The sequence below is a fragment of the Petromyzon marinus genome, chromosome 83 (genome assembly GCF_048934315.1).
Source record: "Petromyzon marinus isolate PM22_M1 ecotype Great Lakes invasive population chromosome 83, UKy_Petmar_22M1.pri1.0, whole genome shotgun sequence".
Taxonomy (NCBI): Eukaryota; Metazoa; Chordata; class Hyperoartia; order Petromyzontiformes; family Petromyzontidae; genus Petromyzon; species Petromyzon marinus.
In genome coordinates, this window is record NC_133748.1 from 712,309 (window position 1) to 736,554 (window position 24,246).

General features: G+C 63.2%; 1 protein-coding gene across 1 annotated transcript in view; it reads left to right on the top strand.

The window, feature by feature from the left end:
• The window catches only part of SMC3 (structural maintenance of chromosomes 3), a 124,844-nt gene that overhangs the window by 42,509 nt on the left and 58,089 nt on the right, over nucleotides 1–24,246 (top strand). Inside the window, 6 exon segments of the mRNA XM_076057531.1 lie at nucleotides 11,789–11,964; nucleotides 14,502–14,582; nucleotides 18,042–18,206; nucleotides 20,068–20,189; nucleotides 23,534–23,803; nucleotides 23,932–23,971. Coding sequence (XP_075913646.1) covers nucleotides 11,789–11,964; nucleotides 14,502–14,582; nucleotides 18,042–18,206; nucleotides 20,068–20,189; nucleotides 23,534–23,803; nucleotides 23,932–23,971 — 854 coding nt within the window.

A 24,246-nucleotide genomic window follows, 5' to 3' on the forward strand; every position in this document is an offset into this window, starting at 1 on the left:
AGACGCTGGGAGACACTGGGTGGGAGACGCTGGGAGACACTGGGTGGGAGACACTGGGTGGGAGACACTGGGTTGGAGACACTGGGAGACGCTGGGTGGGAGACACTGGGTGGGAGACACTGGGAGACACTGGGTGGGAGATGCTGGGAGACACTGGGAGACACTGGGTGGGAGACGCTGAGAGACACTGGGTGGGAGCCACTGGGAGACACTGGGTGGGAGACACTGGGAGACACTGGGTGGGAGACACTGGGAGACACTGGTAGACACTGGGTGGGAGACACTGGGTGGGAGATACTGGGTGGGAGACACTGGGTGGGAGACGCTGGGAGACACTGGGTGGGAGACACTGGTAGACACTGGGTGGGAGAGACTGGGTGGGAGACACTGGGTGGGAGACACTGGGTGGGAGACACTGGGTGGGAGACACTGGGTGGGAGACACTGGGTGGGAGACACTGGGTGGGAGACACTGGGTGGGAGACGCTAGGAGACACTGGGTGGGAGACACTGGGTGGGAGACGCTAGGAGACACTGGGTGGGAGACACTGGGTGGGAGACACTGGGTGGGAGACGCTGGGTGGGAGACGCTGGGTGGGAGACACTGGGTGGGAGACACTGGGTGGGAGACACTGGGTGGTAGACACTGGGTGGGAGACACTGGGTGGGAGACACTGGGAGACGCTGGGTGGGAGACACTGGGTGGGAGACACTGGGTGGGAGACGCTCGGAGACACTGGGTGGGAGACACTGGGTGGGAGACACTGGGTGGGAGACACTGGGTGGGAGACACTGGGTGGGAGACACTGGGAGACACTGGGTGGGAGACACTGGGTGGGAGACACTGAGTGGGAGACACTGGGAGACGCTGGGTGGGAGACACTGGGTGGGAGACACTGGGTGGGAGACACTGGGTGGGAGACACTGGGTGGGAGACACTGGGAGACACTGGGTGGGAGACACTGGGTGGGAGACACTGGGAGACACTGGGAGACACTGGGTGGGAGACGCTGGGAGACACTGGGAGACACTGGGTGGGAGACGCTGGGAGACACTGGGTGGGAGACACTGGGTGGGAGACACTGGGTGGGAGACACTGGGTGGGAGACACTGGGTGGGAGACACTGGGAGACGCTGGGTGGGAGACACTGGGAGACACTGGGTGGGAGACACTGGGTGGGAGACACTGGGTGGGAGACACTGGGAGACACTGGGTGGGAGACACTGGGAGACACTGGGTGGGAGACACTGGGAGACACTGGGTGGGAGACACTGGGAGACACTGGGAGACACTGGGTGGGAGACACTGGGTGGGAGACACTGGGAGACACTGGGTGGGAGACGCTGGGAGACACTGGGTGGGAGACACTGGGTGGGAGACGCTGAGAGACACTGGGTGGGAGACACTGGGAGACGCTGGGTGGGAGACACTGGGTGGGAGACACTGGGAGACACTGGGTGGGAGACGCTGGGAGACACTGGGAGACACTGGGTGGGAGACGCTGAGAGACACTGGGTGGGAGCCACTGGGAGACACTGGGTGGGAGACACTGGGTGGGAGACACTGGGTGGGAGACACTGGGAGACACTGGTAGACACTGGGTGGGAGACACTGGGTGGGAGATACTGGGTGGGAGACACTGGGTGGGAGACGCTGGGAGACACTGGGTGGGAGACACTGGTAGACACTGGGTGGGAGACACTGGGTGGGAGATACTGGGTGGGAGACACTGGGTGGGAGACACTGGGAGACACTGGGTGGGAGACACTGGGAGACGCTGGGTGGGAGACACTGGGAGACACTGGGTGGGAGACACTGGGTGGGAGACACTGGGAGACACTGGGAGACACTGGGTGGGAGACACTGGGTGGGAGACGCTGGGAGACACTGGGAGACACTGGGTGGGAGACGCTGGGAGACACTGGGTGGGAGACGCTGGGAGACACTGGGTGGGAGACACTGGGTGGGAGACACTGGGTTGGAGACACTGGGAGACGCTGGGTGGGAGACACTGGGTGGGAGACACTGGGAGACACTGGGTGGGAGATGCTGGGAGACACTGGGAGACACTGGGTGGGAGACGCTGAGAGACACTGGGTGGGAGCCACTGGGAGACACTGGGTGGGAGACACTGGGAGACACTGGGTGGGAGACACTGGGAGACACTGGTAGACACTGGGTGGGAGACACTGGGTGGGAGATACTGGGTGGGAGACACTGGGTGGGAGACGCTGGGAGACACTGGGTGGGAGACACTGGTAGACACTGGGTGGGAGAGACTGGGTGGGAGATACTGGGTGGGAGACACTGGGTGGGAGACACTGGGAGACACTGGGTGGGAGACACTGGGAGACGCTGGGTGGGAGACACTGGGAGACACTGGGTGGGAGACACTGGGTGGGAGACACTGGGAGACACTGGGAGACACTGGGTGGGAGACACTGGGTGGGAGACGCTGGGAGACACTGGGAGACACTGGGTGGGAGACACTGGGAGACACTGGGTGGGAGACACTGGGAGACACTGGGAGACACTGGGTGGGAGACGCTGGGAGACACTGGGTGGGAGACACTGGGTGGGAGACACTGGGTGGGATACACTGGGAGACACTGGGAGACGCTGGGTGGGAGACACTGGGTGGGAGACACTGGGAGACACTGGGTGGGAGACGCTGGGAGACACTGGGAGACACTGGGTGGGAGACGCTGAGAGACACTGGGTGGGAGACACTGGGAGACACTGGTAGACACTGGGTGGGAGACACTGGGAGACACTGGGTGGGAGACACTGGGAGACACTGGGTGGGAGACACTGGGAGACACTGGTAGACACTGGGTGGGAGACACTGGGTGGGAGATACTGGGTGGGAGACACTGGGTAGGAGACGCTGGGAGACACTGGGTGGGAGACACTGGGAGACACTGGGAGACACTGGGAGACACTGGGTGGGAGACACTGGGTGGGAGATACTGGGTGGGAGACACTGGGTGGGAGACACTGGGAGACACTGGGTGGGAGACACTGGGAGACGCTGGGTGGGAGACACTGGGAGACACTGGGTGGGAGACACTGGGTGGGAGACACTGGGAGACACTGGGAGACACTGGGTGGGAGACACTGGGTGGGAGACGCTGGGAGACACTGGGAGACACTGGGTGGGAGACGCTGGGAGACACTGGGTGGGAGACACTGGGAGACACTGGGAGATACTGGGTGGGAGACGCTGGGAGACACTGGGTGGGAGATGCTGGGTGGGAGACACTGGGTGGGAGACACTGGGAGACACTGGGAGACGCTGGGTGGGAGACACTGGGTGGGAGACACTGGGAGACACTGGGTGGGAGATGCTGGGAGACACTGGGTGGGAGACGCTGAGAGACACTGGGTGGGAGCCACTGGGAGACACTGGGTGGGAGACACTGGGAGACACTGGGTGGGAGACACTGGGAGACACTGGTAGACACTGGGTGGGAGACACTGGGTGGGAGATACTGGGTGGGAGACACTGGGTGGGAGACGCTGGGAGACACTGGGTGGGAGACACTGGTAGACACTGGGTGGGAGACACTGGGTGGGAGATACTGAGTGGGAGACACTGGGAGACGCTGGGTGGGAGACACTGGGTGGGAGACACTGGGTGGGAGACACTGGGTGGGAGACACTGGGTGGGAGACACTGGGAGACACTGGGTGGGAGACACTGGGTGGGAGACACTGGGAGACACTGGGAGACACTGGGTGGGAGACGCTGGGAGACACTGGGAGACACTGGGTGGGAGACGCTGGGAGACACTGGGTGGGAGACACTGGGTGGGAGACACTGGGTGGGAGACACTGGGTGGGAGACACTGGGTGGGAGACACTGGGAGACGCTGGGTGGGAGACACTGGGAGACACTGGGTGGGAGACACTGGGTGGGAGACACTGGGTGGGAGACACTGGGAGACACTGGGTGGGAGACACTGGGAGACACTGGGTGGGAGACACTGGGAGACACTGGGTGGGAGACACTGGGAGACACTGGGTGGGAGACACTGGGTGGGAGACACTGGGAGACACTGGGTGGGAGACGCTGGGAGACACTGGGTGGGAGACACTGGGTGGGAGACGCTGAGAGACACTGGGTGGGAGACACTGGGAGACGCTGGGTGGGAGACACTGGGTGGGAGACACTGGGAGACACTGGGTGGGAGACGCTGGGAGACACTGGGAGACACTGGGTGGGAGACGCTGAGAGACACTGGGTGGGAGCCACTGGGAGACACTGGGTGGGAGACACTGGGTGGGAGACACTGGGTGGGAGACACTGGGAGACACTGGTAGACACTGGGTGGGAGACACTGGGTGGGAGATACTGGGTGGGAGACACTGGGTGGGAGACGCTGGGAGACACTGGGTGGGAGACACTGGTAGACACTGGGTGGGAGACACTGGGTGGGAGATACTGGGTGGGAGACACTGGGTGGGAGACACTGGGAGACACTGGGTGGGAGACACTGGGAGACGCTGGGTGGGAGACACTGGGAGACACTGGGTGGGAGACACTGGGTGGGAGACACTGGGAGACACTGGGAGACACTGGGTGGGAGACACTGGGTGGGAGACGCTGGGAGACACTGGGAGACACTGGGTGGGAGACGCTGGGAGACACTGGGTGGGAGACGCTGGGAGACACTGGGTGGGAGACACTGGGTGGGAGACACTGGGTTGGAGACACTGGGAGACGCTGGGTGGGAGACACTGGGTGGGAGACACTGGGAGACACTGGGTGGGAGATGCTGGGAGACACTGGGAGACACTGGGTGGGAGACGCTGAGAGACACTGGGTGGGAGCCACTGGGAGACACTGGGTGGGAGACACTGGGAGACACTGGGTGGGAGACACTGGGAGACACTGGTAGACACTGGGTGGGAGACACTGGGTGGGAGATACTGGGTGGGAGACACTGGGTGGGAGACGCTGGGAGACACTGGGTGGGAGACACTGGTAGACACTGGGTGGGAGAGACTGGGTGGGAGATACTGGGTGGGAGACACTGGGTGGGAGACACTGGGAGACACTGGGTGGGAGACACTGGGAGACGCTGGGTGGGAGACACTGGGTGGGAGACACTGGGTGGGAGACACTGGGAGACACTGGTAGACACTGGGTGGGAGACACTGGGTGGGAGATACTGGGTGGGAGACACTGGGTGGGAGACGCTGGGAGACACTGGGTGGGAGACACTGGTAGACACTGGGTGGGAGACACTGGGTGGGAGATACTGGGTGGGAGACACTGGGTGGGAGACACTGGGAGACACTGGGTGGGAGACACTGGGAGACGCTGGGTGGGAGACACTGGGAGACACTGGGTGGGAGACACTGGGTGGGAGACACTGGGAGACACTGGGAGACACTGGGTGGGAGACACTGGGTGGGAGACGCTGGGAGACACTGGGAGACACTGGGTGGGAGACGCTGGGAGACACTGGGTGGGAGACGCTGGGAGACACTGGGTGGGAGACACTGGGTGGGAGACACTGGGTTGGAGACACTGGGAGACGCTGGGTGGGAGACACTGGGTGGGAGACACTGGGAGACACTGGGTGGGAGATGCTGGGAGACACTGGGAGACACTGGGTGGGAGACGCTGAGAGACACTGGGTGGGAGCCACTGGGAGACACTGGGTGGGAGACACTGGGAGACACTGGGTGGGAGACACTGGGAGACACTGGTAGACACTGGGTGGGAGACACTGGGTGGGAGATACTGGGTGGGAGACACTGGGTGGGAGACGCTGGGAGACACTGGGTGGGAGACACTGGTAGACACTGGGTGGGAGAGACTGGGTGGGAGATACTGGGTGGGAGACACTGGGTGGGAGACACTGGGAGACACTGGGTGGGAGACACTGGGAGACGCTGGGTGGGAGACACTGGGAGACACTGGGTGGGAGACACTGGGTGGGAGACACTGGGAGACACTGGGAGACACTGGGTGGGAGACACTGGGTGGGAGACGCTGGGAGACACTGGGAGACACTGGGTGGGAGACACTGGGAGACACTGGGTGGGAGACACTGGGAGACACTGGGAGACACTGGGTGGGAGACGCTGGGAGACACTGGGTGGGAGACACTGGGTGGGAGACACTGGGTGGGATACACTGGGAGACACTGGGAGACGCTGGGTGGGAGACACTGGGTGGGAGACACTGGGAGACACTGGGTGGGAGACGCTGGGAGACACTGGGAGACACTGGGTGGGAGACGCTGAGAGACACTGGGTGGGAGACACTGGGAGACACTGGTAGACACTGGGTGGGAGACACTGGGAGACACTGGGTGGGAGACACTGGGAGACACTGGGTGGGAGACACTGGGAGACACTGGTAGACACTGGGTGGGAGACACTGGGTGGGAGATACTGGGTGGGAGACACTGGGTAGGAGACGCTGGGAGACACTGGGTGGGAGACACTGGGAGACACTGGGAGACACTGGGAGACACTGGGTGGGAGACACTGGGTGGGAGATACTGGGTGGGAGACACTGGGTGGGAGACACTGGGAGACACTGGGTGGGAGACACTGGGAGACGCTGGGTGGGAGACACTGGGAGACACTGGGTGGGAGACACTGGGTGGGAGACACTGGGAGACACTGGGAGACACTGGGTGGGAGACACTGGGTGGGAGACGCTGGGAGACACTGGGAGACACTGGGTGGGAGACGCTGGGAGACACTGGGTGGGAGACACTGGGAGACACTGGGAGATACTGGGTGGGAGACGCTGGGAGACACTGGGTGGGAGATGCTGGGTGGGAGACACTGGGTGGGAGACACTGGGAGACACTGGGAGACGCTGGGTGGGAGACACTGGGTGGGAGACACTGGGAGACACTGGGTGGGAGATGCTGGGAGACACTGGGTGGGAGACGCTGAGAGACACTGGGTGGGAGCCACTGGGAGACACTGGGTGGGAGACACTGGGAGACACTGGGTGGGAGACACTGGGAGACACTGGTAGACACTGGGTGGGAGACACTGGGTGGGAGATACTGGGTGGGAGACACTGGGTGGGAGACGCTGGGAGACACTGGGTGGGAGACACTGGTAGACACTGGGTGGGAGACACTGGGTGGGAGATACTGAGTGGGAGACACTGGGAGACGCTGGGTGGGAGACACTGGGTGGGAGACACTGGGTGGGAGACACTGGGTGGGAGACACTGGGTGGGAGACACTGGGAGACACTGGGTGGGAGACACTGGGTGGGAGACACTGGGAGACACTGGGAGACACTGGGTGGGAGACGCTGGGAGACACTGGGAGACACTGGGTGGGAGACGCTGGGAGACACTGGGTGGGAGACACTGGGTGGGAGACACTGGGTGGGAGACACTGGGTGGGAGACACTGGGTGGGAGACACTGGGAGACGCTGGGTGGGAGACACTGGGAGACACTGGGTGGGAGACACTGGGTGGGAGACACTGGGTGGGAGACACTGGGAGACACTGGGTGGGAGACACTGGGAGACACTGGGTGGGAGACACTGGGAGACACTGGGTGGGAGACACTGGGAGACACTGGGTGGGAGACACTGGGTGGGAGACACTGGGAGACACTGGGTGGGAGACGCTGGGAGACACTGGGTGGGAGACACTGGGTGGGAGACGCTGAGAGACACTGGGTGGGAGACACTGGGAGACGCTGGGTGGGAGACACTGGGTGGGAGACACTGGGAGACACTGGGTGGGAGACGCTGGGAGACACTGGGAGACACTGGGTGGGAGACGCTGAGAGACACTGGGTGGGAGCCACTGGGAGACACTGGGTGGGAGACACTGGGTGGGAGACACTGGGTGGGAGACACTGGGAGACACTGGTAGACACTGGGTGGGAGACACTGGGTGGGAGATACTGGGTGGGAGACACTGGGTGGGAGACGCTGGGAGACACTGGGTGGGAGACACTGGTAGACACTGGGTGGGAGACACTGGGTGGGAGATACTGGGTGGGAGACACTGGGTGGGAGACACTGGGAGACACTGGGTGGGAGACACTGGGAGACGCTGGGTGGGAGACACTGGGAGACACTGGGTGGGAGACACTGGGTGGGAGACACTGGGAGACACTGGGAGACACTGGGTGGGAGACACTGGGTGGGAGACGCTGGGAGACACTGGGAGACACTGGGTGGGAGACGCTGGGAGACACTGGGTGGGAGACGCTGGGAGACACTGGGTGGGAGACACTGGGTGGGAGACACTGGGTTGGAGACACTGGGAGACGCTGGGTGGGAGACACTGGGTGGGAGACACTGGGAGACACTGGGTGGGAGATGCTGGGAGACACTGGGAGACACTGGGTGGGAGACGCTGAGAGACACTGGGTGGGAGCCACTGGGAGACACTGGGTGGGAGACACTGGGAGACACTGGGTGGGAGACACTGGGAGACACTGGTAGACACTGGGTGGGAGACACTGGGTGGGAGATACTGGGTGGGAGACACTGGGTGGGAGACGCTGGGAGACACTGGGTGGGAGACACTGGTAGACACTGGGTGGGAGAGACTGGGTGGGAGATACTGGGTGGGAGACACTGGGTGGGAGACACTGGGAGACACTGGGTGGGAGACACTGGGAGACGCTGGGTGGGAGACACTGGGAGACACTGGGTGGGAGACACTGGGTGGGAGACACTGGGAGACACTGGGAGACACTGGGTGGGAGACACTGGGTGGGAGACGCTGGGAGACACTGGGAGACACTGGGTGGGAGACACTGGGTGGGAGACACTGGGAGACACTGGGAGACACTGGGTGGGAGACGCTGGGAGACACTGGGTGGGAGACACTGGGTGGGAGACACTGGGTGGGATACACTGGGAGACACTGGGAGACGCTGGGTGGGAGACACTGGGTGGGAGACACTGGGAGACACTGGGTGGGAGACGCTGGGAGACACTGGGAGACACTGGGTGGGAGACGCTGAGAGACACTGGGTGGGAGACACTGGGAGACACTGGTAGACACTGGGTGGGAGACACTGGGAGACACTGGGTGGGAGACACTGGGAGACACTGGGTGGGAGACACTGGGAGACACTGGTAGACACTGGGTGGGAGACACTGGGTGGGAGATACTGGGTGGGAGACACTGGGTAGGAGACGCTGGGAGACACTGGGTGGGAGACACTGGGAGACACTGGGAGACACTGGGAGACACTGGGTGGGAGACACTGGGTGGGAGATACTGGGTGGGAGACACTGGGTGGGAGACACTGGGAGACACTGGGTGGGAGACACTGGGAGACGCTGGGTGGGAGACACTGGGAGACACTGGGTGGGAGACACTGGGTGGGAGACACTGGGAGACACTGGGAGACACTGGGTGGGAGACACTGGGTGGGAGACGCTGGGAGACACTGGGAGACACTGGGTGGGAGACGCTGGGAGACACTGGGTGGGAGACACTGGGAGACACTGGGAGATACTGGGTGGGAGACGCTGGGAGACACTGGGTGGGAGATGCTGGGTGGGAGACACTGGGTGGGAGACACTGGGAGACACTGGGAGACGCTGGGTGGGAGACACTGGGTGGGAGACACTGGGAGACACTGGGTGGGAGATGCTGGGAGACACTGGGTGGGAGACGCTGAGAGACACTGGGTGGGAGCCACTGGGAGACACTGGGTGGGAGACACTGGGAGACACTGGGTGGGAGACACTGGGAGACACTGGTAGACACTGGGTGGGAGACACTGGGTGGGAGATACTGGGTGGGAGACACTGGGTGGGAGACGCTGGGAGACACTGGGTGGGAGACACTGGTAGACACTGGGTGGGAGACACTGGGTGGGAGATACTGGGTGGGAGACACTGGGTGGGAGACACTGGGAGACACTGGTAGACACTGGGTGGGAGACACTGGGTGGGAGATACTGGGTGGGAGACACTGGGTGGGAGACACTGGGAGACACTGGGTGGGAGACACTGGGAGACGCTGGGTGGGAGACACTGGGAGACACTGGGTGGGAGACACTGGGTGGGAGACACTGGGAGACACTGCGAGACACTGGGTGGGAGACACTGGGTGGGAGACGCTGGGAGACACTGGGAGACACTGGGTGGGAGACGCTGGGAGACACTGGGTGGGAGACACTGGGAGACACTGGGAGACACTGGGTGGGAGACGCTGGGAGACACTGGGTGGGAGATGCTGGGAGACACTGGGTGGGAGACACTGGGTGGGAGACACTGGGAGACGCTGAGAGACACTGGGTGGGAGACGCTGAGAGACACTGGGTGGGAGACACTGGGTGGGAGACACTGGGTGGGAGACACTGGGTGGGAGACACTGGGAGACACTGGGTGGGAGACGCTGGGAGACACTGGGTGGGAGATGCTGGGTGGGAGACACTGGGTGGGAGACACTGGGAGACACTGGGAGACGCTGGGTGGGAGACACTGGGTGGGAGACACTGGGAGACACTGGGTGGGAGACGCTGGGAGACACTGGGAGACACTGGGTGGGAGACGCTGAGAGACACTGGGTGGGAGCCACTGGGAGACACTGGGTGGGAGACACTGGGAGACACTGGGTGGGAGACACTGGGAGACACTGGTAGACACTGGGTGGGAGACACTGGGTGGGAGATACTGGGTGGGAGACACTGGGTGGGAGACGCTGGGAGACACTGGGTGGGAGACACTGGTAGACACTGGGTGGGAGACACTGGGTGGGAGATACTGGGTGGGAGACACTGGGTGGGAGACACTGGGAGACACTGGGTGGGAGACACTGGGAGACGCTGGGTGGGAGACACTGGGAGACACTGGGTGGGAGACACTGGGTGGGAGACACTGGGAGACACTGGGAGACACTGGGTGGGAGACACTGGGTGGGAGACGCTGGGAGACACTGGGAGACACTGGGTGGGAGACGGTGGGAGACACTGGGAGACACTGGGAGACACTGGGTGGGAGACGCTGGGAGACACTGGGTGGGAGACGCTGGGAGACACTGGGTGGGAGACACTGGTAGACACTGGGTGGGAGACACTGGGTGGGAGATACTGGGTGGGAGACACTGGGTGGGAGACACTGGGAGACACTGGGTGGGAGACACTGGGAGACGCTGGGTGGGAGACACTGGGAGACACTGGGTGGGAGACACTGGGTGGGAGACACTGGGAGACACTGGGTGGGAGACACTGGGTGGGAGACACTGGGTGGGAGACGCTGGGAGACACTGGGAGACACTGGGTGGGAGACGCTGGGAGACACTGGGTGGGAGACACTGGGAGACACTGGGAGACACTGGGTGGGAGACGCTGGGAGACACTGGGTGGGAGACGCTAGGAGACACTTGGTGGGAGACACTGGGTGGGAGACACTGGGTGGGAGACACTGGGTGGGAGACACTGGGAGACACTGGGTGGGAGACACTGGGTGGGAGACACTGGGTGGGAGACGCTCGGAGACACTGGGTGGGAGACACTGGGTGGGAGACGCTGGGAGACACTGTGTGGGAGACACTGGGTAGGAGACAGACACTGGGAGACACTGGGTGGGAGACACTGGGTGGGAGACACTGGGTGGGAGACACTGGGTGGGAGACACTGGGTGGGAGACGCTGGGAGACACTGTGTGGGAGACACTGGGTAGGAGACAGACACTGGGAGACACTGGGTGGGAGACACTATGAGACGATGAGAGACATGCTGATGACGGTGACGGTTACGAACGACGATGACGATGTCTATGATGACGACGATGTCGATGACGTCGTCGCCTCGGCGAGCAGAGGGCAAGCGCGAGAAGATCAACGAGCTGCTCAAGTACATCGAGGAGCGCCTCAAGACACTGGAGGACGAGAAGGAGGAGCTGGCTCAGTACCAGAAGTGGGATCGCATGCGGCGTGCACTCGAGTACACGATCTACACGCAGGAGCTCAACGACACTCGTGCAAAACTGGACGAGGTGGGCGGTGGTCAGGGGCTTGACGTGGTGGCGAGGGGCAGGGGGGTGATGGGTGATGGGCGTGTTAAGAGGCTACCTGGGGGGAGCTTTGTCTCTGTCTCTGTGTATGTGTCTGTGGAACAGCACTTGCCCCCCTGCAGCTGTAGAGGCTACCTGGGGGAGCTTTGTCTGTGTCTCAGCACTTGCCCGTAGAGCCCTGTTAGAGGCTACCTGGGGGAGCTTTGTCTGTCTCTGTGTCTGTGGAACAGCACTTGCCCCCCTGCAGCCCTGCTAGAGGCTACCCTGGGGGAGCTTTGTCTCTGTGTCTTGGCACTTGCCCGTACAGCCCTGCTAGAGGCTACCCGGGGGAGCTTTGTCTGTGTGTCTCAGCACTTGCCCCTACAGCTGTAGAGGTTACCTGGGGGAGCTTTGTCTGTGTCCCGGCACTTGCCCCCCACAGCCCTGCTAGAGGCTACCCTGGGGGAGCTTTGTCTCTGTGTCTCGGCACTTGCCCGTACAGCCCTGCTAGAGGCTACCTGGGGGATCTTTGTCTCAGCACTTGCCCCCCTACAGCCCTGCTAGAGGCTACCTGGGGGAGCTTTGTCTCTGTGTCTCAGCACTTGCCCCCTGCAGCCCTGCTAGAGGCTACCTGGGGGAGCTTTGTCTGTGTCTCGGCACTTGCCCCTACAGCCCTGCTAGAGGCTACCTGGGGGAGCTTTGTCTGTGTCTCAGCACTTGCCCCTGCAGCCCTGCTAGAGGCTACCTGGGGGAGCTTTGTCTGTGTGTCAGGACTTGCCCCTACAGCTGTAGAGGTTACCTGGGGGAGCTTTGTCTCTGTGTCTCAGCACTTGCCCCTACATCTGTAGAGGTTACCTGGGGGAGCTTTGTCTGTGTCCCGGCACTTGCCCCTAGAGCCCTGCTAGAGGCTACCCGGGGGAGCTTTGTCTGTGTCTCGGCACTTGCCCCTACAGCCCTGCTAGAGGCTACCTGGGGTACCTTTGTCTTTGTGTCTCAGCACTTGCCCCTACAGCCCTGCTAGAGGCTACCTGGGGGAGCTTTGTCTGTGTCTCAGCACTTGCCCTTGCAGCCCTGCTAGAGGCTACCTGGGGGAGCTTTGTCTGGGTCTCGGCACTTGCCCCTGCAGCCCTGTTGGATGCTACCTGGGGGAGCTTTGTCAGTGTCTCAGCACTTGCCCCTGCGGCCCTGCTAGAGGCTACCTGGGGGAGCTTTGTCTGTGTCTCAGCACTTGCCCCTACAGCTGTAGAGGTTACCTGGGGGAGCTTTGTCTGTGTCTCAGCACTTGCCCCCCGCAGCCCTGCTAGAGGCTACCCGGGGGAGCTTTGTCTGTGTCTCAGCACTTGCCCCCCGCAGCCCTGCTAGAGGCTACCTGGGGGAGCTTTGTCTGTGTCTCAGCACTTGCCCCTACAGCCCTGCTAGAGGCTACCTGGGGGAGCTTTGTCTGTGTCTCGGCACTTGCCCCTACAGCCCTGCTGTAGAGGTTACCTGGGGGAGCTTTGTCTGTGTCTCCGCACTTGCCCCTACAGCCCTGCTAGAGGCTACCTGGGGGAGCTTTGTCAGTGTGTCTCAGCACTTGCCCCTACAGCTGTAGAGGTTACCTGGGGGAGCTTTGTCTGTGTCCCAGCACTTGCCCCTAGAGCCCTGCTAGAGGCTACCCGGGGGAGCTTTGTCTCTGTGTCTCGGCACTTGCCCCTGCAGCCCTGCTAGAGGCTACCTGGGGGAGCTTTGTCTGTGTCCCGGCACTTGCCCCTAGAGCCCTGCTAGAGGCTACCTGGGGGACCTTTGTCTTTGTGTCTCAGCACTTGCCTCTCCAGCCCTGCTAGAGGCTACCTGGGGGAGCTTTGTCTGTGTCTCAGCACTTGCCCCTGCAGCCCTGCTAGAGGCTACCTGGGGGAGCTTTGTCTGTGTCTCAGCACTTGCCCCTGCAGCCCTGCTAGAGGCTACCTGGGGGACCTTTGTCTGTGTCTCAGCACTTGCCCCTACAGCCCTGCTAGAGGCTACCTGGGGGAGCTTTGTCTGTGTCTCAGCACTTGCCCCTGCAGCCCTGTTGGATGCTACCTGGGGGAGCTTTGTGTCTCGGCACTTGCCCCTGCGGCCCTGCTAGAGGCTACCTGGGGGACCTTTGTTTGTGTCTCGGCACTTGCTCCTCGGCCCTGCTAGAGGCTACCTGGGGGAGCTTTGTCTGTGTCTCAGCACTTGCCCCTGCGGCCCTGCCAGAGGCTACCTGGGGGACCTTTGTCTGTGTCTCGGCACTTGCTCCTCGGCCCTGCTAGAGGCTACCTGGGGGAGCTTTGTCTGTCTCGGCACTTGCCCCTACGGCCCTGCTAGAGGCTACCTGGGGGACCTTTGTCTGTGTCTCAGCACTTGCCCCTACATCCCTGCTAGAGGCTACCTGGGGGACCTTTGTCTGCGTCTCAGCACTTGCCCCTACAGCCCTGCTAGAGGCTACCTGGGGGAGCTTTGTCTCTGTGTCTCAGCACTTGCCCCTACAGCCCTGCTAGAGGCTACCTGGGGGACCTTTGTCTCTGGTGCGTGTGCAGCTGGCGCTGAAGAGGGAGACGAGCGGAGAGAAGTCGCGGCAGATGCGTGACGCCCAGCAGGAGTCACGTGACCACATGGAGGTGATGATGTGTGGTGTGTGTGACGTGTGTGTGTGACGTGTGTGACGTGTGTGTGACGTGTGTGTGTGTGTGACGTGTGTGTGTGTGTGACGTGTGTGTGTGTGACGTGTGTGTGTGTGTGACGTGTGTGTGTGTGACGTGTGTGTGTGTGTGACGTGTGTGTGTGTGACGTGTGTGTGACGCCCAGCAGGAGTCAGGTGACCACATGGAGGTGATGACGTGTGGTGTGTGTGACGTGTGTGTGTGTGACTGTGTGTGTGTGACGTGTGTGTGTGTGTGACGTGTGTGTGTGTGACGTGTGTGTTTGTGACGCGCTGTGTGTGACTTGCTGTGTGACTCGCTGTGTGACGCTGACGCTCTTGACTGATTAGCACGGATGGCTATGTGTGGATTCGAAGTGCAGTGTGCTGACCGCTACACTCACCCACACACTCACCCACACACTCACACACACACTCACCCACACACTCACCCACACACTCACCCACACACTCACTCACACACTCACCCACACACTCACCCACCCACTCACACCCACCCACTCACCCACACACTCACCCACACACTCACCCACTCACTCACTCACCAACACACTCACCCACACACTCACCCACACACTCACCCACATACCCACCCACTCACCCACACACTCATTCACCCACTCACCCACACACTCACCCACACACTCACCCACACACTCACCCACCCACTCACCCACACACTCACCCACACACTCACACATACACTCACACATACACTCACCCACCCATTCATTCACCCACACACTCACCCACTCACCCACACACTCACCCACACACACACTCACCCACACACTCATTCACCCACCTACTCATCCACTCACCCACACAATCACCCACCCACTCACACACTCACCCACCCACTCACCCACACACTCACCCACACACTCATTCACCCACCTACTAATCCACTCACCCACCCACTCACCCACTCATTCACCCACCCACTCATTCACCTACCCACACACTCACCCACTCACTCACCCACACACTCATTCACCCACCTACTCATCCACTCACCCACCCACACACTCACCCACACACTCACCCACCCACTCACCCACCCACACACTCACCCTCACCCATCCACTCACCCACCCACACCCTCACCCACCCACACCCTCACCCACCCACACACCCTCACCCACCCACACACCCACCCACACCCTCACCCACACACCCACCCACACCCTCACCCACCCACACCCTCACCCACCCACACACCCACCCACACACCCTCATCCACCCACACCCTCACCCACCCACACACCTTCACCCACCCACATCCTCACCCACCCACACCCTCACCCGTCCACTCACCCACCCACACCCTCACCCGCCCACACCCTCACCCATCCACTCACCCACCCACACCCTCACCCACCCACACCCACCCACACCTCACCCACCCACACCCTCACCCACCCACACACCCACCCACACCCTCACCCACCCACACCCTCACCCACCCACACCCTCACCCACCCACACCCTCACCCACCCACACACCCACCCACACCCTCACCCACCCACACCCTCACCCACCCACACCCTCACCCACCCACACCCTCACCCACACCCTCACCCACCCACACACCCACCCACACCCTCACCCACCCACACCCTCACCCACCCACACCCTCACCCACCCACACCCTCACCCACCCACACCCTCACCCACCCACACCCTCACCCACCCACACCCTCACCCGTCCACTCACCCACCCACACCTTCTCACCCACCCACACACCCTCACCCACTCACACCCCTCACCCACCCACACCCACCCACACCCTCACCCACACACCCACACCCACCCACACCCTCACCCACCCACACCCACCCACTCACCCACCCACACCCTCACCCACCCACACCCTCACCCACCCACACCCACACCCACCCACACCCTCACCCACCCACACCCACCCACTCACCCACCCACACCCTCACCCACCCACACCCTCACCCACCCACACCCTCACCCACCCACACACCCACCCACACCCTCACCCACCCACACCCTCACCCACCCACACCCTCACCCACCCACACACCCACCCACACCCTCACCCACCCACACCCTCACCTGTCCACTCACCCACCCACACCCTCACCCACCCACACCCTCACCTGTCCACTCACCCACCCACACACCCACCCACACACCCACCCACACCCACCCACTCACCCACCCACACCCTCACCCACCCACACCCTCACCCACTCACACCCTCACCCACCCACTCACCCACCCACACCCTCACCCACCCACACCCTCACCCGTCCACTCACCCACCCACACCCTCACCCACCCACCCACACACCCACCCACACCCTCACCCACCCACACCCTCACCCACCCACACCCTCACCCACCCACACCCTCACCCGTCCACTCACCCACCCACACCTTCTCACCCACCCACACCCTCACCCACCCACACCCTCACCCACACCCTCACCCACCCACACCCTCACCCACCCACACCCTCACCCACTCACACCCTCACCCACACCCACCCACACCCACACCCTCACTCACCCACACACCCACCCACACCCTCACACACCCACACCCTCACCCACCCACACCCTCACCCACACCCTCACCCACCCACACCCTCACCCACCCACACCTTCTCACCCACCCACACACCCTCACCCACCCACACCCTCACCCACACCCACCCACCCACCCCCTCACCCACACCCTCACCCACCCTCACCCACCCACACCCTCACCCACACCCTCACCCACACACCCACCCACACCCTCACCCACCCACACACCCACCCACACCCTCACCCACCCACACCCTCACCCACCCACACCCTCACCCACCCACACCCTCACCCACCCACACCCTCACCCTTCCACACCCTCACCCGTCCACTCACCCACCCACACCTTCTCACCCACCCACACCCACCCACACTCTCACCCGTCCACTCACCCACCCACACCTTCTCACACACCCTCACCCACCCACACCCTCACCCACACCCACCCACCCACCCCCTCACCCACACCCTCACCCACACCCTCACCCACCCACACACCCACCCACACCCTCACCCACCCACACTCTCACCCTTCCACACCCTCACCCACACCCTCACCCACCCACACTCTCACCCACCCACACCCTCACCCACCCACACACCCTCACCCACCCACACCCTCACCCGTCCACTCACCCACCCACACCTTCTCACCCACCCACACCCACCCACACCCTCACACACCCACCCACTCACCCACCCACACCCTCACCCACCCACACCCACACCCACCCACACACCCACCCACACCCACCCACTCACCCACCCACACACCCACCCACACCCACACCCTCACCCACCCACACCCTCACCCGTCCACTCACCGCGCTCGCTCGCCCCGGCCCCGCCGAGCAGGAGATGGAGCGGAAGATCCGTGAGCTGAAGGCGAAGATCTCGGCGATGCGCGAGGAGAAGGAGCAGCTGAGTAGCGAGCGTGGGGAGCAGATCAAGCAGAGGACGCAGCTGGAGCTGCAGGCCAAGGACTTGCAGGACGAACTCGTGGGGAACAACGAGACGCGGGTACCTCACACGCTCGCCCACCCGCCCGCTCGCCCACCCGCTCGCCCACACGCTCACCCGCTCACCCACTCGCTCACCCAGTCGCTCGCCCACCCGCTCGCCCACACGCTCACCCGCTCGCCCACCCGCCCGCTTGCCCACCCGCTCGCCCACACGCTCACCTGCTCGCTCACTCGCTCGCTGACCCACTCGCTCACCCAGTCGCCCACTAGCTCACTCGCTCACCCACTCGCTCACCCACTCGCTCATCCACTCGCTCACCCAGTCGCCCACTCGCTCACCCACTAGCTCACTCGCTCACCCACTCGCTCACCCAGTCGCCCACTCGCTCACCCACTAGCCCACTCGCTCACCCACTCGCCCACCCGCTCGCCCACCCACTCACCCACTCGCTCACCCAGTCGCTCACTCGCTCACCCACTCGCCCACTCGCTCACCCACTCGCCCACTCGCTCACCCACTCGCTCACCCACTCACCTACTCGCTCGCCCGCTCACCCAATTCGCTCACCTACTCGCTCACCTACTCGCTCATTCGCTCACTCGCTCACCCACTCACCCACTCGCCCACTAACCTACTCGCTCACCCGCTCACCCAGTCGCTCACCCACTCGCTCACCCAGTTGCCCACTCGCTCACCCACTTGTTCACCCACGTGCTCACTCGCTCACCCACTCACCCACTCGCTCACCCACTCGCCCACTCGTTCACCCACTTGCTCACTCGCTCACCCACTCGCCCACTCGGTCACCCACTTGCTCACCCACTCGCTCACCCACTCGCTCACTCGCTCACCCACTCGCTCACCCACTCGCCCACTCGCTCACCCACTCGCCCACTCGCTCACCCACTCGCTCACCCACTCACCCACTCACTCACCCACTCGCTCATTCGCTCACTCGCTCACTAGCTCACCCACTCGTTCACCCACTCGTTCACCCACTTGCTCACTCGCTCACCCACTCGCCCACTCGCTCACCCACTCGCTAACCCACTCGCTAACCCACTCGTTCACCCACTTGCTCACTCGCTCACCCATTCACCCACCCGCTCACCCACTTACCCACTCGCTCACCCACTCGCTCACCCACTCGCTCACCCACTCACCCACTTGCTCGCCCGCTCACCCACTCGCTCACCCGCTCGCTCACTCGCTCACCCACTCACCCACCCGCTCACCCACTTACCCACTCGCTCACCCGCTCACCTACTCGCTCACCCACTCACCCACTCGCTCACCCACTCACCCACTCGCTCGCCCGCTCACCCACTCGCTCACCCACTCGCTCACCCACTCGCTCACCTACTCGCTCATTCGCTCACTCGCTCATCCACTCGCTCACCCACTCACCCACTTGCTCACCCACTCGCTCACCCACTCGCTCACCCACTCGCTCGCCCACTCGCTCACTCGCTCACCTCACCCACTCGCTCACTCGCCCACCCATTCACTCACTCACCCACGCACTTACTCACCCACTCACCCTCTCACTCACTCACCCTCTCACCCTCTCACTCACCCACTCACTCACTCACCCTCTCACTCACCCACTCACTCACTCTCTCATCCACTCACTCACTCACCCTCTCACCCTCTCACTAACTCACTCACCCTCTCACTCACTCACCCACTCACCCTCTCACTCACCCACTCACCCTCTCACTAACTCACTCACCCTCTCACCCACTCACTCACTCACCCACTCACCCTCTCACTCACCCACTCACCCTCTCACTAACTCACTCACCCTCTCACCCACTCACTCACTCACCCACTCACCCTCTCACTCACCCACTCACCCTCTCACTAACTCACTCAACCTCTCGCCCCTTTACCCGCACCCTCGCCACGGGGTGAGTAGAAGCGTCTGCTGAAGGAGCGAGTGAAACTCCTGGAGAAGATTGAGGAGAAGCAGTCGGAGTTGGCACAGGCAGAGCCCAAATACAGCGCTGTGAAGGAGAGGGAAGAGAAGGGCATTGCCAGGTACTCACCCCCCTCTCACCCCCTCTGTGACCCCCTCTGTGACCCCTCTCTGTGACCCCCTCTCTACCCACCTCTCTACCCCCCGTGACGCCCCGTGACCCCCTCTCTACCCCCCTCTCTACCCCCCTCTCTACCCCCTCTCTACCCCCTCTCTACCCCCTCTCACCCCCTCTGTGACCCCCTCTCTACCCCCTCTGTGACCCCTCTCTACCCCCTCTCTACCTTCTCTCTACCCCCTCTGTGACCCCCTCTCTACCCCCCTCTCTACCCCCTCTCTACCCCCCTCTCTACCCCCCTCTCTACCCCCCTCTCTACCCCCTCTCTACCCCCTCTCACCCCCCTCTCTACCCCCTCTGTGACCCCCCTCTACCCCCTCTCTGCCCCCTCTGTGACCCCCTCTGTGACCCCCTCTCTACCCCCTCTCTACCCCCTCTCTATCCACTTCTCTACCCCCTCTCTACCCCCCTGTCTACCCCCTCTCTATCCCCTCTCTACCCCCTCTCTACCCCCTCTCTACCCCCTCTGTGACCCCCTCTCTACCCCCTCTCTACCCCCTCTCTACCCCCCTCTCTACCCCCTCTCTACCCCCCTCTCTACCCCCTCTCTACCCCCCTCTCTACCCCCCTCTCTACCCCCCGTGACCCCCCGTTACCCCCTCTCTACCCCCCTCTCTACCCACCTCTCTACCCCCTCTCTACCCCCCTCTCTACCCCCTCTCTACCCCCCTCTCTACCCCCTCTCTACCCCCTCTCTACCCCCCTCTCTACCCCCTCTCTACCCCCCTCTCTACCCCCCTCTCTACCCCCCTCTCTACCCCCCTCTCTACCCCCCTCTCTAACCCCCTCTCTACCCCCTCTCTACCCCACTCTCTACCCACCCGTGACCCCCCGTGACCCCCTCTCTACCCCCCTCTCTACCCCCCTCCGTGACCCCCCGTGACCCCCTCTCTACCCCCCTCTCTACCCCCCTCTCTACCCCCCTCTCTACCCCCCTCCGTGACCCCCCGTGACCCCCTCTCTGACCCCCTCTGTGACCCCCTCTCTAACCCCTCTCTACCCCCTCTGTGACCCCCCTCTACCCCCTCTCTACCCCCCTCTGTGACCCCCCTCTCCCCCTCTGTGACCCCCCTCTCTACCCCCTCTGTGACCCCCCTCTCTACCCCCTCTGTGACCCCCCTCTACCCCCTCTCTACCCCCTCTGTGACCCCTCTGTGACCCCCTCTCTACCCCCTCTCTACCCCCTCTCTACCCCCTCTCTACCCACCTCTCTACCCCCCTCTCTACCCCCTCTCTACCCCCTCTCTACCCACCTCTCTACCCCCTCTCTACCCCGTCTCTACCCCCTCTCTACCCCCCTCTCTACCCCCCTCTGTACCCCCTCTCTACCGGTACCCCTCTCTACCCCCCTCTCTACCCCCTCTCTACCCCCTCTCTACCCCCTCTCTACCCCCTCTGTGACCCCTCTCTGACCCCCTCTCTACCCCCTCTCTACTCCCTCTCTACCCACCTCTCTACCCCCTTCTCTACCCCCCTCTCTACCCCCCTCTCTACCCCCCTCTCTACCCCCCTCTCTACCCCCTCTCTACCCCCTCTCTACCCCCTCTCTACCCCCCTCTCTACCCCCCTCTCTACCCCCTCTCTACCCCCTTCTCTACCCCCCTCTCTACCCCCTCTCTACCCACCTCTCTACCCCCCTTTCTACCCCCTCTCTACCCCCTCTCTACCCCCCTCTCTACCCCCTCTCTACCCCCTCTCTACCCACCTCTCTATCCCCTCTCTAACCCCCTCTCTACCCCCTCTCTACCCACCTCTCTACCCCCCTTTCTACCCCCCTCTCTACCCCCTCTCTACCCCACCTCTCTACAAGCCCCTCTCTAACCACCCGTGACCCCCCGTAACCCCCCGTGACCCCCTCTCTACCCCCCTCTCTACCCCCTCTGTGACCCCTCTCACTCCCTCTGTGACCCCCTCTCTACCCCCTCTCTACCCCCTCTCTACCCCCTCTCTACCCCCCTCTCTACCCCCCTCTCTACCCCCTCTCTACCCCCTCTCTACCCCCTCTCTACCCCCTCTCTAACCCCCTCTCTACCCCCTCTCTACCCCCCTCTCTACCCCAATCTCTACCCCCCTCTCTACCCCCTCTCTACCCCCTCTCTACCCCCTCTCTCTACCCTAACCCTCCGTGACCCCCCGTGACTTCCTCTCTACCCCCTCTCTACCCCCCTCTCTAACCCCCGTGACCCCCCTCTCTACCCCCCTCTCTACCGGTACCCCTCTCTACCCACCTCTCTACCCCCCTCTCTACCCCCTCTCTACCCCACCTCTCTACAAGCCCCTGTCTAACCACCCGTGACCCCCCGTGACCCCCGTGACCCCCTCTCTACCCCCCCTCTCTACCCCCCTCTCTAACCCCCCGTGACCCCCTCTCTACCGGTACCCCTCTCTACCCCCCTCTCTAATCCCCCGTGACCCCCTCTCTACCCCCCCTCTCTAACCCCCCTCTCTAACCCCCCGTGACCCCCCGTGACCCCCTCTCTACCGGTACCCCTCTCTACCCACCTCTCTACCCCCCTTTCTACCCCCCTCTCTACCCCCTCTCTACCTCACCTCTCTACAAGCCCCTCTCTAATCACCCGTGACCCCCCGTGACCCCCGTGACCCCCTCTCTACCCCCCTCTCTACCCCCCGTGACCCCCCTCTCTAGCCCCCTCTCTACCCCCCTCTCTACCCCCCTCTCTACCCCCCTCTCTACCCCCCCACCCTACCCCCCTCTCTACCCCCTCTCTACCCCACCTCTCTACAAGCCCCACTCTAACCCCCCGTGACCCCCCCGTGACCCCCCGTGACCCCCTCTCTACCCACCTCTCTACCCCCCCTCTGTACCCCACCTCTCTACCCACTTCTCTACCCCCCCATGACCCCCGTGACCCCCCGTGATCCCCTCTCTACCCCCCTCTCTACCCCCCTCTCTAACCCCCCGTGACCCCCCTCTCTACCCCCCTCTCTACCCCCCTCTCTAACCCCCCGTGATCCCCTCTCTACCCCCCTCTCTACCCCCCTCTCTAACCCCCCGTGACCCCCCTCTCTACCCCCCTCTCTACCCCCCTCTCTAACCCCCCGTGACCCCCCTCTCTACCCCCCTCTCTACCCCCCTCTCTAACCCCCCATGACCCCCCTCTCTACCCCCCTCTCTACCCCCCTCTCTAATCCCCCGTGACCCCCCTCTCTACCCCCCTCTCTACCCCCCTCTCTAACCCCCCGTGACCCCCCTCTCTACCCCCCTCTCTACCCCTGTCTACCCCCCACTCTACCCCCCTCACCCTACCCACCACCCCACCACCGCAGGCTGACTCAGGCGTCCCAGGAGCGGACCGATCTGTACGCCAAGCAGGGCAGGGGCAGTCAGTTCACGTCCAAGGAGGAGCGTGACAAGTGGATCAAGAAGGAGCTCAAGTCACTGGACCACGCCATCGGCGACAAGAAACGCCAGATCGCCAGCATCAAGAAGGACCTGGAGGACTCGGAGATCAGCAAGGAGAAAAACCTCGAGCAGGGAAACGTGAGGGAGAGACGCGGGGGGTGACGTTTGGGGGTGGTGATGTTGGGGGTGGTGACGTTGGGGGGTGTGACGTTGGGGGTGTGACGTTGGGGGGGTGACGTTGGGGTGATGTTTGGAGATGTTTGGAGACGTTGGGAGACGTTGGGGTGACGTTGGGGGGGTGACGTTGGGGTGATGTTTGGAGACGTTTGGAGACGTTGGGGTGACGTTGGGGTGACGTGGGGGTGACATGGGGGTGATATGGGGAGACGTTGGGAGACGTTGGGGAGACGTGGGTTGATGTGGGGTGACGTGGGGTGACGTTGGGGTGACGTTGGGGGGTTACGTGGGGGTGACGTTGGGGGTGACGTTGGGGGGGTGACGTTGGGGGTGACGTGGGGGTGACGTGGGGGTGACGTTGGGGGTGACGTTGGGGGGGTGACGTGGGGGTGACGTTGGGGGTGACGTGAGGGTGACGTGAGGAGAGAGATATGGGGGAGAGATGAGGAGAGAGAGGGGA